This window comes from Terrapene carolina, unplaced genomic scaffold, assembly GCF_002925995.2.
Source record: "Terrapene carolina triunguis isolate 2854851 unplaced genomic scaffold, T_m_triunguis-2.0 Scaffold139, whole genome shotgun sequence".
Taxonomy (NCBI): domain Eukaryota; kingdom Metazoa; phylum Chordata; order Testudines; family Emydidae; genus Terrapene; species Terrapene triunguis.
This window is the reverse complement of record NW_020664490.1, coordinates 11,387,731-11,402,655: the sequence shown is the minus strand read 5'-3', so window position 1 is coordinate 11,402,655 and position 14,925 is coordinate 11,387,731. Positions and strand designations below refer to the sequence as shown.

The following is a 14,925-nucleotide window of genomic DNA, read 5'->3' as shown; positions in this document are numbered from 1 at the left end:
TCTCTGTACACAGAGAGCTGTTACCCTTCCCTTTATAGTTATGACACAGCCATATTAGACCACACAGGTATCAGCCCAGAGACCTACCTCCAGTATTTTCGTCAGGAATGGTACCCTCCGTGGGGTAGGCTGCGAGCAGTGGCTCAATGTCTCCGGGACTACACTTGGTGATGGCTAGGGCCCAACCAGCAGTCCGGTGCTCAGGTGGCAGAAGCTGTAACTTTGGAACAGTTAACCCAAATCCTCCCTGCCAGAGTGAAGGAGTGGGTGCATAGACACTGCCTCACGACACTTATGGGAGTGGTTGGACTGATGGAAGATTACTTGGCAGCTGAGACTACGGAACCCTGACCCCGCAAGACGGAGGAACCTGGGGGGAGAAACCGGCCCACTTGGCCCCCCTGGGAGGACTACAGCGTCTGTCAGGAGCCCCGGTCAGGACCTGTGACCCGGATGAAAAACCGACCGCCACCCAAGGTCTTACACGGCGGGAGGAAACACCACTTGTTGGGTTCGGGCCAACTTGAATAGACGCCGCCCAGAGGAGTGAGAGACTGTTGTTATGAATGTGGTCAAGAGGGACGTTTTCGTTGGGATTGCTCCTACATGGAATGCAATTACTGGCAGGTCTGGGTAGCCAGCCCCGGGCCTGAAAGAGGGGCCCAGGGAAACTTGGGGTATTGGCATTGATCGACTCCGGCTATAGTCAAACTCTCATCTGGGGTGATCTTGTACCCAATCTTGAGCCACGCAGAACCCCCATCTACGTCCAGTGCATCCACGGAGACCTACATTTGTATCCTACTGCCTGAGTGACATTGGAGAGATACCACCGAAGAGCAGACCTCTCGGTGGGCGTGACCGCCAGACTGGCCTATCCAGTGATTCTGGGGCGGGACTGGCCGTGGTTCCTAGAACTATTGCAAGAGTCCACCCAGGACACTCCGGTAGGAGAAGGCGAGGAGTGGGTAAAAAGAAGGCTGCTCGGGAGGGATCAGGATGATGACCCAGGGGAAGGACCTTCCAGGTCTGCCAAGATCCTAGTACCCCCATCTACACAAATGGATTTCTCTGTCAATGATGCGCAGACAGAGCTCGAACGTGATGGTGACTTTATTCAGGAACAACGAGAGGACCCTACACTTAGGCATGCCTAGGAACAGGCCACCGCTAGAGAGCAAGAAGTGAGGGGCTCTCCCCTAAAGCCCCAAGGCCCACACTTTGAAATACGGCAGGACCACCTCTATCGGCTGGTGGAAGAGCTGCAGACTCTAAGTATTCCAGCAACTGCTGGTCCCACAGAGGTTGCGCCAAGGTCTTTACACCTCACCCATTCAGTACCGTGGGCAGGACACCTGGGAAGGGAAAAGACCCTCCAATGGGTAGTGCGGCGGTTCTTCTGGCCAGGTATCCACCAAGAGGTAAAGAATTATTGTGCCTCATGCCCAGAGTGCCAATGCACGGGCCCAAAAAGAGTGCCGAAAGCGTCCCTCATTCCCCTCCCAGTGGTCGGGATCCTCTTTGAGTGAATAGGACTTGACTTGGTGGGCCCACTAGAAAAGAGTGCATCTGGCCACCTTGTGATTTGTGGATTACGCGACCCGGTACCCAGAAGCAGTCCCGTTACGGACTGCCACTGCCCCTAAGATAGCCACTGAACTCGTTAAGGTCTTTTCCCAGGTGGGGATACCCCGCGAAATCTTAACGGATCAGGGGACAAATGTGACTTCCCAATTGATGGCCGACCTCTGCCATCTTTTAAGTATACGAGCCCTCAGGCCATCCCTATACCAATCCGTCTATCTGGGGATGGTGGAACGTTTTGACAAGACCTTGAAGAGCATGCTCCGCAAATTTGTGGAAGAGGATCCGCGACGGTAGGATACTCTACTCCCAGCCTTGTTGTTTGCCATATGTGAGGTACCCCAAGCATCCACGGGGTTCTCCCCCTTCAAACTCTTATATGGGAGACAGCCCCAAGGTATCCTTGACCTTCTGAAGGGGGGCTGGGAAGAGCAAGGGACCCAGGCAGAGGGGGTTGTTCATCACATGCTACAGCTACAGGAGAGGCTTCAGAGGCTTTGCTAGGGAGAATCTGGAGTAGGCGCAGCAGAGTCAGGCACAACACTATAACAAAGGAGCCAGGCCTTCGGAGCTTTGAATCTGGAGATCGGGTCCTAATCCTGCTCCCCTCAACCAAATCCAAACTATTGGCTAAGTGGCAAGGCCCCTTTGAACTCATGCGGCGGATCGGACCGGTCGATTATGACGTTCGGCTACCAGGCCAGCGCCGCAATACATGCACGTATCATGTCAATTTTCTAAAAGCCTGGATGAGCAGGGATATGTTACTGATCACTCCCTACCCCCACATCCGAACCAGAATTAGGGCCCCTGGTGGATGAACCTTTTGAGGATGGGCCTGTAGCGATAGGAGCAGGACTCCACCTGACACAGAGAAAGCAACTCCAAGGACTCCTGCGGTCTTACCCAGAGGTCTTGTCGGCTTGGACAGGATGGATGACCATCATGAGTCGTCATATTGCAACTGTACCGGGACAGAAGGTACGCAAACCCCACTGGCCCCTGCCCAAGAAGATGTGGGCGGCCATTCGGAAGGAAGTAGAGGTCATGTTAGACATGGGCATTATAGAAGAATCTCATTGTGAGTGGCCAAGCCCAGTAGTCCTAGTTCCGAAACCGAACGGCTCCATCCAGTTTTGTATTGACTCTAGAAAAGTGAACGATATATCTCGGTTCAACGCCTACCCAATGCCACGGGTCGATGATCTCCTTGAGAGGTTAGGGGGAGCTAAGTTTCTGTCGACTCTGGATCTCACCAAAGGGTATTGGCAGATCCCTCTGACCCTGACCTCACACCCAAAGACGGCCTTCCCAACCTCCTTTGGCCTATACCAATTTGTGACCATGCCATTTGGGTTACATGGGGGAATGGCAACCTTCCAGTGACGTATGGATTGGATATTACAACCCCAGGGACAGTACACTGCCACTTACATTGACGAGGTTGCAGGAACAAACCATTCTGATGTGTAGAAAGAATAGTAAATATGGCAGGTGACCAGCTTGGCTTAACAGTGAAATCCTTGCTGATCTTAAACACAAAGAAGAAGCTTACAAGAAGTGGAAGATTGGACAAATGACCAGGGAGGAGTATAAAAATATTGCTCAGGCATTCAGGAGTGAAATCAGAAAAGCCAAATCACACTTGGAGTTGCAACTAGCAAGAGATGTTAAGAGTAACAAGAAGGGTTTCTTCAGGTATGTTAGCAACAAGAAGAAGGTCAAGGAAAGTGTGGGCCCCTTACTGAATGAGGGAGGCAACCTAGTGACAGGATGTGGAAAAAGCTAATGTACTTAATGCTTTGTTTGCCTCTGCCTTCATGAAGGTCAGCTCCCAGATTCTGCACTGGGCAGCACAGTATGGAGAGGAGGTGACCAGCCCTCTGTGGAGAAAGAAGTGGTTCAGGACTATTTAGAAAAGCTGGATGAGCACAAGTCCATGGGGCCGGATGCACTGCATCCGAGGGTGCTAACGGAGTTGGCGGATGTGATTGCAGAACCATTGGCCATTATCTTTGAAAACTCCATGGTGATCGGGGGAGGTCCTGGATGACTGGAAAAAGGCTAATGTAGTGCCCATCTTTAAAAAAGGGAAGAAGGAGGATCCAGGGAACTACAGGCCAGTGAGCCTCACCTCAGTCCCTGGAAAAATCATGGAGCAGGTCCTCAAGGAATCAATTCTGAAGCACTTAGGGGAGAGGAACGTGATCAGGAACAGTCAGCATGGATTCACCAAGGGCAAGACATGCCTGACTAACCTAATTGCCTTCTATGATGAGATAACTGGCGATAGTACTTATCCCTACAGCCTTATGATTTCCAAGTGATGCACCGCCTTGGAAAGGCGCACACCAATGCTGACTTCTTTTCTTTGCCGGAATGTGAGGAAAGAGACACCGCACCCCCGCCAGATCCACTCTTAAAGGGGAGGGTGTGTGATGGGGCGCACTCACCCTGCACTGGACGGGGAAGGGTTAACCCTACATTGTGGGTTGAGGAAGTCACACCCACTGTACTCTACTGAGCATGCTCCAGGTGCACTGGTATAAAAGGGAGCAGCTCAGCTCAGTTGGGGCTGACTGCCGTGGAGGAAGGACGTATGCCACCTGCCCCAGCCAAGGCTCAGCGGAAGTCCGGGACCCTAGGAGCCGGGGATGCCGCAGCCCAGGCAGACGCTAAGGCAACCCTGGAGGCCTCACAGGGTTTGAACGTGCCGGAGAAAGGGCAGACCGGAGATCCTAGAGGTAACAGGGACGCCCAGACCACGGCAGCAGGGACAACGGCAGGAAGCAGCCCAGGGGAATCAGACGGCGGACCGGTGAGTGAGCCGAAGCCTTGAGTCAGCGTGTTTCGGTCAGAGCTTTCCCCTGCTGATTCAGTGGCCTGTGCTACAACCACTACCAGGGTCCTGGGCTGGGGTCCGGTGGAGCGGGAGGGCCTGGACCCCCCTGCTGGGGGTGCAACCCCTTCCTCTGTGTCTGGCAGTGGCCGCTAGGCCTTACTGCCCTGCTGACAAGGGCGAATTTATTGACTCTGGTCACTAAGCCTTGCAGCCCTGTGGACAGGGGCGAATGTAGTGATTTGGGCCATTAGGCCTTACCGCCCTGCGAAAAGGAGTGGATTTCCTGACTCTGGCCATTGGGCCTTACTGCCCTGCGTAAAGGGGCGGATTGACTGACTCTGGCCCCTAGGCCTTACTGCCTGGTTGACAAGGGCAAATTTATGGACTCTGGCCACTAGGCTGCACCGCCCTGCTGATAAGAGCGAGCGTATGGACTCGGGCTGGGAGAGACGTAGGCATAAGATACATATGTCCCCCTCCTCCTAATTCCCTAAGAGAGGTGGGCACACTCACCCCGCATAGGATGGGGTTTCCCCCCAACCCTGTCATAGGACCCACCATTATCCTGGCTCCCCCTGTTCCCCTCTTGCAGCCCCAGATAGTCCCTCTTTCATTGTAGCTGGTTCGTGATTGCCACCAGTGTGCTAACTGTCCACTTGCTGGCTCCAGACATTTCTTCAGCACTGCTGCTGCCCACATCCCTCTCTCCACACTGCTGCCCATGGGAGCAGGATCCAGGCAGCAGCAACAGCATAGAAGAAACAACCAGATCCAGCAAGCTGACAAACAGTAGCCTGTACCCACCTCATGTGTGTCCCGGAGGTGCTTCCTCCGCTCTGATGCCTGGATCCCACTTCCCACGCCATTGCCTGCTGCCCGGGGAAGTCAGTGTGTGTGTGCGGGGGGGAGGGGGAGCGCTTCTGGGGTATGCACGACCCACCTACCTGGACCCTTCTGAGGCCCACTGTGAGTTGGGACCCACCATTTGGGAAACACTGACTTAGCACATTGGAGCCCTGGTCCTGGGCACTGCTGAAATATACATAATAATGACATCAATCTGGATACTGTAATTCTTGCTGTTTTGCCAGTCCTGTGGTCGCTTTACAAGTTAGTCTGTATTTATCCGCTATACGTGCATTCATCCTGTGCGGAGGGCCACCCAATGCCTATGTACCACTTAATTCCCACTTAAGCCCTCAAAATAGGGTTTAAGTGGTGCATAGTGTTGCGGTTCCCCGAGAACTCAGTTCGACTCCAGTCTGGTCACTGAGGTTCTTTTTTTGGGGGTCATACAGCAAAGCTATGCTGAATTGATCAGATTCAAGTGTAGGGGGTTGGTATAGGGCAGGGATCGGAAACCATCGGCATTTGTGGCGGCGCTGTGCCTGTGGACGGTTAACGTAAACAAAATGTCTCGCAGCCCGCCAGCAGATTACTCTGATGGGCCGTGTGCCGAAGGCTGCCGACCCCTGGTATAGGGCGTACAACACATCCAAAGTTACACTGCAACTTTCCTTTATATAAATTTACAAACTACATTGCATTTACTATACATTGCATCACATGTTTTGGGATTGGCTTGGTCACTTTGTAGGAACCAATCCCTGTACAGCATTCTCTGTCCATGTACAATTTATTCTTTACCCCATCTTTATGTTTCCGACTTAACTTGTCCATTGTAAATGGTTCCCTGGGTGTTTTCCCACTTATCTTAGCCGGTGCAGACTTGCTGTTTTCAGCCTGCTGATCCATTTACCTCTCTAATCCTATCTCCAAATAAATCAACTCTCACTCATGTCCAATTACTAACATCAAGCCAGGTCGACACAGATGTCTTTTGCTCTCTCTCTGCACGGGTGAATTTCAACCTAAATACTTTTATTAGTCCTGCAAACATGTAAACACCTGTGCAACCTGTAATCCCATTAAGTTACTACTCCCATGAGTAAATTGACTCCCATGCTTAAGTGTTTGCAGGATCGAGGTCTACATCTGTGTTTTCTAACATGAAAACAAGGTCTTTATTTCAGCTTTCTAATGCACTCTATTCTTTCTTGGCATATATTAGAATGGAGGATGTGTTTTCCTGTTCCTAGGCTGCTGTTCTATAAATGAAACAATTCAGGAATTAGGAGGGCTGTTTTTGTAGTTCATTTGTTTATTTTTCATTAGTGCGTATGCTTCTTTGACAAGAAGATCGGTCAGATTAAAAGAGAGTTGGCCCTCCCCAAAGTGTGAGGGGATGAATACCCCTTCTGTCCTGCGTGAGCGTCGTCAGCTTGTGCCTTCTTTCAGCTGCTGGTGCCATAGGTTATCTTGGCTGGTTAAGGCTAGAGGGAAGGTACTAGTGGAAGTGATCAAACGTTTGAGAGGCCAGGCTCCCTCTGTGCATACATGTGTGGAACTGCAGCCTCTGTTCTAAAATATTCATTCTGCAAATTACTGGCCAGCCTCTGCTCCTCCACTGGTGAGAGCGGTTATTGAGACAGTGGGGATTGGGTTAATCCCACCTGGATTAGATCATTTTTGTTTAAGTACATCTTTGTACATCTAGAACCAGACCATTTCATGACCCAGAGAGTTCTGATTAACATGGTGGAAGATCTGCCAGTAAGGGACGAGGGCGTCTGCTCCCTGCTAATTATGTTAGACCTATCACCGGATGTTGGTAGCCTAGCTGTGGACCATGGTAGGGGTGGGTGTTGTCACAACTCTTCTGTGACTGAGCTGCCTTGTAGAAGAGAATTCCCAAAAGCGAAGGGTGCTCAGCATCGTCCAGTTTACCTGCTGTTCTGTCCTTATCTTGGTGAACGTGTATGAGCCTGATGGGAGATAGGGGTACAGACTGGGATACGGAGTGATACTAGTACTTTTACCTCTGTGCCTCCTTTCCTGTTGTCCTGCTTTAACTATCTCTTGGTTTTCTTGCAGACGGATTTGTTTAGATGGGGGACAGTTGGCTGAAACTCAATCCCGATAAAGCTTATGTAATGTTTCTGGCACCTCTCGTTTTGAAGCAGTTGTGGATGCTTTATGCACCTCCGTTATGCCCAGGGCAAGGCCACCACTTGCGAGGGAGGTCAGGAAAATAGGGGTCATTCTGCATTGCTTTCCAGAATGGAAACTCCTAGTACAACACTACTTCACAGTGGCTATCACTAGACTTGGAAATTGCCCAATTCTGTCTAATGCAGAACTCACTACAGCTATTCCCACGTTCCTCACTTCCTGGCTAGACTATTGTAATTGAATCCTGATTGGTCTTTGCTTGAATCTGATCCAGAGGCTACAATGGCTGCAGAATGCAATGGCTCTCATTTGCTTCATGGCATAGGGCAAGGCAGTTAGCGATGCCTGGTTTCCACATTCTGCCTGTAATCCATCTGATTCATTTCCAGGTCTTGCTGACTGTATATTAGTCTAGGCCTGTGTGCGGCTGTCTCTCCCCCGTCAAGGCAGTTGAGGTCAGCTAGTGTGTCTTTGCTCTCCATCCTCACCAGGATTCCATGTGAAGCGGGCTGGGTTCAGGGAGCCCACTTATGGAACTCCACCCTTAAGATGGATGCCAGTCTCTTTCCATGGAGTTTGGGTTTGAGGCCAAACTAGGACTGGATGCAGACTAACCAGTGCCAAAATCAAAGCTGAAATTTCTGTCATCTTGGGTCACATCCAATCTGTATTTGGAAATTAGGGCCTTTCTGCCTTTGGACCTGACACAGAGTCTAAACCGTAGGGACAGGTTCATCTCCAGAGATTTGAATCTGAAACAGTCTTGACCTGGAGTTTGAGGAGGGCAGAGGTTCAGACTCGGATTCTGTTTTGGACCCTTCTCTAGTTAAAACTATGCTGAAGTAGAGTTGAATAGTTCCCAGGCAGACCTGGGTAGAATTTACCAACTTGCTGATCTCAGTGTCTTTCTGTTTTTTAGTTGAAACACCCCCACCTTACAATGCAAGAGAAACACCAGGAAACCAAAATGGACGATCAGTGGATGCAACAGCTGACAATCAGTTAGTGCTATCATTGCCCAATGGAGGTAAATCTGCTGCTGGAGAAACTGAAAATATACAAGTATTTGTACTGCTTCCCAGGGAAAAATTCTTAGCCAAAGAATTATTATATATTCTTCAGAGCAGGAAGGCCTATTGTTCTTTTTCGAGTGCTGGTCCCTATGTGTATTCCACATGTGGGTATGCATTTGCACCGTGCACCCGAGTCTGGAAATTTTTCAGAGCAGTGTCCGTTGGCCCGCACATGCACAGTAGATCTCCTTGTGCTCTTGACTTAGGGTATAAGAGGCAGTGAGGGTCAACACCTCTCCAGTTCCTTCTTACTCCCACATAGTCTGAGTCAGACTCATGTCCTCCGGCGCTCAGTTGTATAACTTGCAAAGAAAGAAAATATTTGTAAATAATTATATATTTTAACTTAGTAATTAGTAGTTAAATTTGTAGTTAGCATAGAGTATTTCCTTTCCCAGGTTGGGGAACCTCCAACCTCAGGGACTATGCTCAGATTCCCAGGATTCAAGAATTGCATCCCCTGCCCTTGCTCTTTTCCATCAGATTGAACATCAGCGGTGCCTGTGTTTGTCTGGGTGAGGCACATATCTCTGCAAAGTGCAGGATCTGTCACTCCTTCCCACCCAGAACTCGAAAAGCCTGTGAGCTTTGCCTATGAAAGCACCTGAGGGAGAAGTCTAGGTGGCCCTCATCTGTGCCCCTCCAAGCACATGCTTTGGAGTGGAGCCTTTGACATATAAGCCCAAGGACTCTTCTTGTAGGGCTCCCCATGAGAATAGAGGGCACTCCTCATGGGCACAAGGACAGATCCCCGCCGAGGACTGTCCACAAGAAACACCCTTCCTCCCTGAGCCTGTCCAGGTGAGGTGAAAAGTCGCCTACAGAACCGGCTCTGCTGATGATCCCCAGATCGGAGGACAAGGCACATCTGTAACAGTGGGCTTTGCCAGATCTGAAGTTAAGGAGGCAGCCCAGGCTTGTCATTCAGTAGCAAGAGAGGGATTTAAGAATTCAGTGACTTAGGTACCAGGACAAAAGATTCTGATTTTATTTGCATCTGTGGGGTCACAAAAGTTAGAAGTATTAATGAAAACAAACACCATTATCCAGGTTGTAGTGATGAATATCAAATAAGAGATGAGGGGAGGGAGGAATGTGTAACGCAGCAAGAGCTAAGTCAAAATCAGGACCGATTTCTTTATTGACTTCAATTTGGGGTGAGTTACTTATCCATCGTAAAGCACTCTGTTCAGAGGCTTTAGTATTTCCATCTTTTTTTTTTAATGTCACATTGCTGTAATACATACTTATATTTTCTGAATAATAAGTAGTGTCACTAGTGCACAGAAAGAGCTTTACAGAAGGTCAGATCTTCCTCCCCATGCTCTGTGTGGGAGACCTAGTGAAAGCTGGGAGGGTTGTAAGCCCCCATCCCCATGCTAAAGGCTAGGGCATGGAACAGCTTTAGAGCCACTTTGCAACTATTCTTCTTCGACTAGTGTCCCTATGAGTTCTCAACTGTAGGTGTATCTATGTCCCTGCGCCTCTAATCAGAGATTTTAGGTAGCTGTGTCCGTTCAGCCCGCGCATGTGGTCTGCCTCAAGGCTATCTAGTGCTGCGTGGGCGAACCCCCCGCTGGGCTAAAAGAAGAGAAAGAACTTTAGTTTCCGTTGCCTGCCCTTTTGGGAGGATCCTCCTTGTCCCTCTCCTCACCCTCGGAGTCTTTAGAGGTTATTCTAACTTCTCTTGGTTTAAAAAAAAAAAGAGAGAGAGAAGACGAGGACAGAACATCTTTTTTTCTGCATTCCTCACTGCTAGAGGGTGATAGCTTCCACCTCCCCGGGGCATGGCTGGTTCTCCCAGCTTCAAGAGGTGCCTCTCCTGCAAGGAGTCGATTTCTGTAATGGACAGACACTCTCACAGTGTCCGGTGCCTGGGAGAGTCCCATATCCCTCAGAAGTGTTCCCTCTGCCACCAGCTAAAGCTGAGGTCTCGCAAGAACTGGGAGCTGAATAATAATAAATAAATAATAATATATGGAGATATTCTATCTCCTAGAACTGGAAGGGACCCTGAAAGGTCATTGAGTTCAGATCCCTAAGTGATCCCCTCAAGGACTGAACTCACAACCCTGGGTTCAGCAGGCCAATGCTCAAACCACTGAGCTATCCCTCCCCCCAAGTTAAAAGTCCTCCTTATGGAGAAGGCACTTCAGCTGCCAGGGGACTCCGGTGCCAACCCTGGATCCTCCCCAGAGCCTTCAACTTCAAAGGGAGTAGAGATGCAGAAAAACCAGCAGATTCCCCCCATAAAGGCTCGAGGAAAAAGGGCTCCAAGCACTGTTGGCCTGTCAGAGGGATTCCCCAGTGCGATCGGCCACCTCAGTACTGGCGGCTCCGAAGTGCGGTACCCAGAAGCATCAGGGTGCCTCCGCTGTGAGCTCAGCCGCACCGCCTAGAGAAGTCAGGGCTCAGGCTCTGAGGCAGTGGTTCTGTCCCCTGAGGAGAAAGATAAATACCGTATTGCCTCTAAAGGAGTGGCACTGAGTAAACCTTTGTTACCAAATGTGTCAAAACTCACATCTAGGGAGTGCTCTGCATCTTGGCAACCATCGGTACCAGCAATGTACCACAGACACACTCTGTGGTACCGAGTGAGCCGACGATACTGCAAGAGTTACAGTACCCTAGCGACCTGATGGTTGGTTGAAGAAACACAGTCGCCATTACTCAGTATCGGGGCCCCGGTACCGAGCACATCCCGGTGCCCGGAATTGTCCTCAGCACCAGGCCTTATGCCACCAATATCTCGGTCAATGCCATCCTTACCCAGTGATGAGCCTGACAGTGACCAGGAGGATGTCATTTCCCTAGCTTCTCACCGTGGCCTGCCATCACAATACAAGGGTCCTCAATTCCATCGAGCCAACCCATGCTATGGGCCCCCCTTGGGCTTCTCCGCCATCCATGCCTTTCCCTCGCCTATGTCTGTATTGGGATCCTTGGGCGACATACACATCCCACATGTCAAGGGTGTCCATTGTCTCTCAGAGAGAATCCACCAAATGGTCCCCTCCGGCCTCTTTGTCCAGATCCCCTGAGCCAGTGGAGGAGGAAACTTTGGAAGAACAGGAAGAAGGACTTGAAGGAGAAGCTACCCCTCCTGAAATCTTCTCCTTATCTTCACCAGACGAGGCTGTACTGCCCCCCCACCACCACCAATCACTTGGTGATGATTTTAAGACCAAGAGAGTGGCAGATGAGCTGTAAATTCGCCTGCAGGAGGTGACAGACACATTGTAAACTGGTGAATATTCTGCACACTGCCTCTTCATCCAGAATTGCGCTCCCAATTAACGAGGTGATTCTAGATCCTGCCAAAATCATCTGGCAGACACCAGCCTCCATTGCACCAATCTGCGAGAAAGCTGACAGGAAGTCCCTCCCAAAGAGGCAGACTTTTAGAGTCACGAACTACCAAGCTGCCATGGCCAAATAAGATTTTATTAATTATGTGAAACTCAGTGTATTTGTGGATCATCTTCCAGAGGTACAAAAGGAGCAGTTTCAGGCCATTGTCAGAGAGGGCCAGTTAGTAGCTAGAACTGTGCTACAGACAGCACTGGGTGCAGCCAATACAGCGGTCCACTCGGTCTCCTTGGCAGTGGTAATGAGGCCGGCTTCCTTGTTACACCTTTCCAGGGTTGCCCAAAGAACTGCAGACGATAGTGGAAGATCTCGTGTTTGAAGGGCCCAAGCTCTTTGCGAATAAGACATACTCCTCTCTCTACACCCTGAAGGATTCCCGGGCCCCATTACGCTCTCTGGGAATCTACACTGCAGGACAAAAGAGAAGATACAGCTCTCAACCACAGCAGAGGTCATGACCTCCTCAGTACCCACCGTCACAGCACGATTACAAACTGCAGCACAAAAAGCCCACAGTACAAAAGTGGAAGCAGTCAGCATCCCAATCCGCATCCTGTCTGCCTTCCTCTGCTGAACACTTTTAACGGGTTGGTTGAGGGTCCAAATAGCTATTTCTTGCAACATCAGATGCCTTCTGCCTGTCATGTCCCTTTGGAAGTCGCCTGGCCCTCTTTCACAGCAGTTGGGACAATATCCCCTCCGACAGATGGGTCTTTGGAGATTATTTCAAAGGGTTATGTCATTTAATTCCCTTTCCCTCTTCAGGGACCCTTTTCATGAGAACTTACTTCACCATGAAAATAGATGTATTACACTTAGGGGCCATAGAACCAATCATGACGCAACTCAGAGGCAAGGAGTTCTACTCATTATTTCCTGATTCCCCAAGGTGAAGAGAGGGTAGGGGCCCATTCTAGATCTAAGGGCACTAAACAAATACGTGAAGGCACAAAAGTTCCAGATGATCACCCTAGCAGCCATTATTCCAGCTCTGGAGTAAGGAGATTGGGTTGCAGCCTTTGACCTACAAGATGCCGACTTCCAGATCTTCACCTTCACGAGTCTCATAGGGACAGTCCAGTCCAGCCCCCAAACATCAGCTAGGAGCTTTCTGCAGCTGCTGGGTCATAGGGCAGCATGAACCTTTGTCACTTCAAATACCCAGATGTTCATGAGGTGTCTTCAGATGTGGCTCAGTTCAGTCAATTCTCCAAACAGGGACAGACTAACCAAACTGCTATCAGTGCCCTGCATAGTAAAATACTCTCTGGACAGGTGGAAAGACCCATCCAACTTTCAAGCAGGTGTTCCATTTGTGCAACCACCACCAACGCTGACTCTAACAACAGATGCTTCCCTAATAGGCTTGGGAGCCCACCTACATGACCAAAAGGTTCAGGGCAAGTGGTCTTCCACAGGAGCGGCCCTCCATATCAATCCTTTGGCCGTAACAGCAGTCAGGAACGCCTGTGCACACTTTCTGCCATTCATCAGAAATACCCACACAAAAGTCATGATGGACAATATGACTATATGTTTTACATAAATCACCCAGGGGTCACCAGATCTCTCTCTCCCTCTGCATGGAAGCACTCAAACTTTGGAATTGGTGCATCCATCACAATGTGCTTATCTCAGCTGTGTATCTGCAGACTGCGACAGCTGACAGTCTGTTGGAACTGTTCTCACGACTACGAATGGGAACTGAACTCAAAGGTGCTTCGCAACATATTCACCCTTTGGGGAACCCTGACTACAGATCTTTTTGCTACTTACTGAAACAAGAAACGTCCTCGCTACTACTCCAGGGTTGGCCTGGGGACACATTCACTGGGAGACGCAGTCATCCTCCTATGGGACAGGGGCCTTTTGTATGCCTTTCCCCCATTCCTTCTCTATCCAAAGTCCTGTTGAAAATCCGACGAGACGAAGTGAGAGTTATTCTGATTGTCCCCTTCTGGACAAGACAAGTCTGGTTCCCTTACCAGACACGCATGACGGTATACCCTCCGGTTCCTCTTTGGCCCATTCCTCGGTTGCTCTCTCAAAACAACAGGATGATTCTTCACCTCAATCTGCGGATCCTCTACCTCCATGGTTCACTCCTTCGTGGTTCCAAGACTAAGAGGTAGAGTGCTCTGATGAGGTGAAAGATGTGTTGCTATACAGCCGAAAGTTGACCACTCAACGTACTTACCTACAAAAATGGAAATAATTACAAATTTGGTGTCATTCTAATCACATATACCAGGCCTTGTCCTCTCTCCCTCTGGTTTTAGACCTCAAGAGGTCAAAACGCTCGCTCCACTCCCTTCAGGTACATCTTCAGTCGTAACGGCCTTCCACCATCAAGTAGACGGATACTCGGTGTTCGTTCACCTGCTGATGCATAGATTTCTTAAAGCATTGGTAATCTCTTCCTGCATATGAGACCACCCTCTCTGACCTGGGATCTTAACCTAGAATTAGACCTCCCTTTGAGCCCATGGCAACTTGCTCTCTCTTTCACCTGTCGATGAAGACAGCATTTCTAATTGCCATCACCTCAGGTAGGCGCATAGGAGAAATTGCGGTCCTGATTGTACACCCCCTATTTGTGGTCTTTTTTAAAGACAAAGTAACCCTGAGGCTGCATCCCAAGTTTCTCCCTAATGACTAAGGACTTTCTTTCATTCGCAGAAAGACACAAAGGTTCCGTGATATTGGCTCAAAGACTACCCAAAAGGGTCTTGGGTTGCATTAATCTCTGTTATCAAGGACTCAACCCGTTGCCTCCATCCGGACGTACGCACTCCACAAGGTCAATTTCTACCTCAGTTGCACTCTTTAAAGATGTCCCTATCTCGGAAATCTGCAGAGTAGCAACTTGGGCCTCTGCCCACACTTTCACAGAACATTATGTGATCGCTGGAGATTCGGCCTCCGACGTCATCTTCCGTTCCTCAGTACTCTCTGTAGTAACAGACTCCACTGTGAAGCCCCAGCCCTCCATGGGGGATACTGCTGTGAAGTCACCAATGGCGGAGCACCCATAGGGACACTATT

The 14,925-nt window shown here is 49.8% G+C and overlaps 1 protein-coding gene across 3 annotated transcripts in view; it reads left to right on the top strand.

Moving 5' to 3' along the window:
* The window catches only part of LOC113406777 (mothers against decapentaplegic homolog 9), a 41,069-nt gene that overhangs the window by 9,997 nt on the left and 16,147 nt on the right, over positions 1-14,925 (top strand). The window contains exon 3 of one of the 3 annotated variants that reach the window (XM_026653453.1): positions 8,358-8,465. The exons of 1 other annotated variant lie outside the window; for it this stretch is intronic. In XM_026653453.1, the coding sequence (XP_026509238.1) occupies positions 8,358-8,465 (108 nt within the window). Of the gene's footprint in view, positions 1-8,357; positions 8,495-14,925 lie in introns of all 3 variants that reach the window. One more of the 3 variants, XM_026653452.1, reaches the window with a different exon arrangement.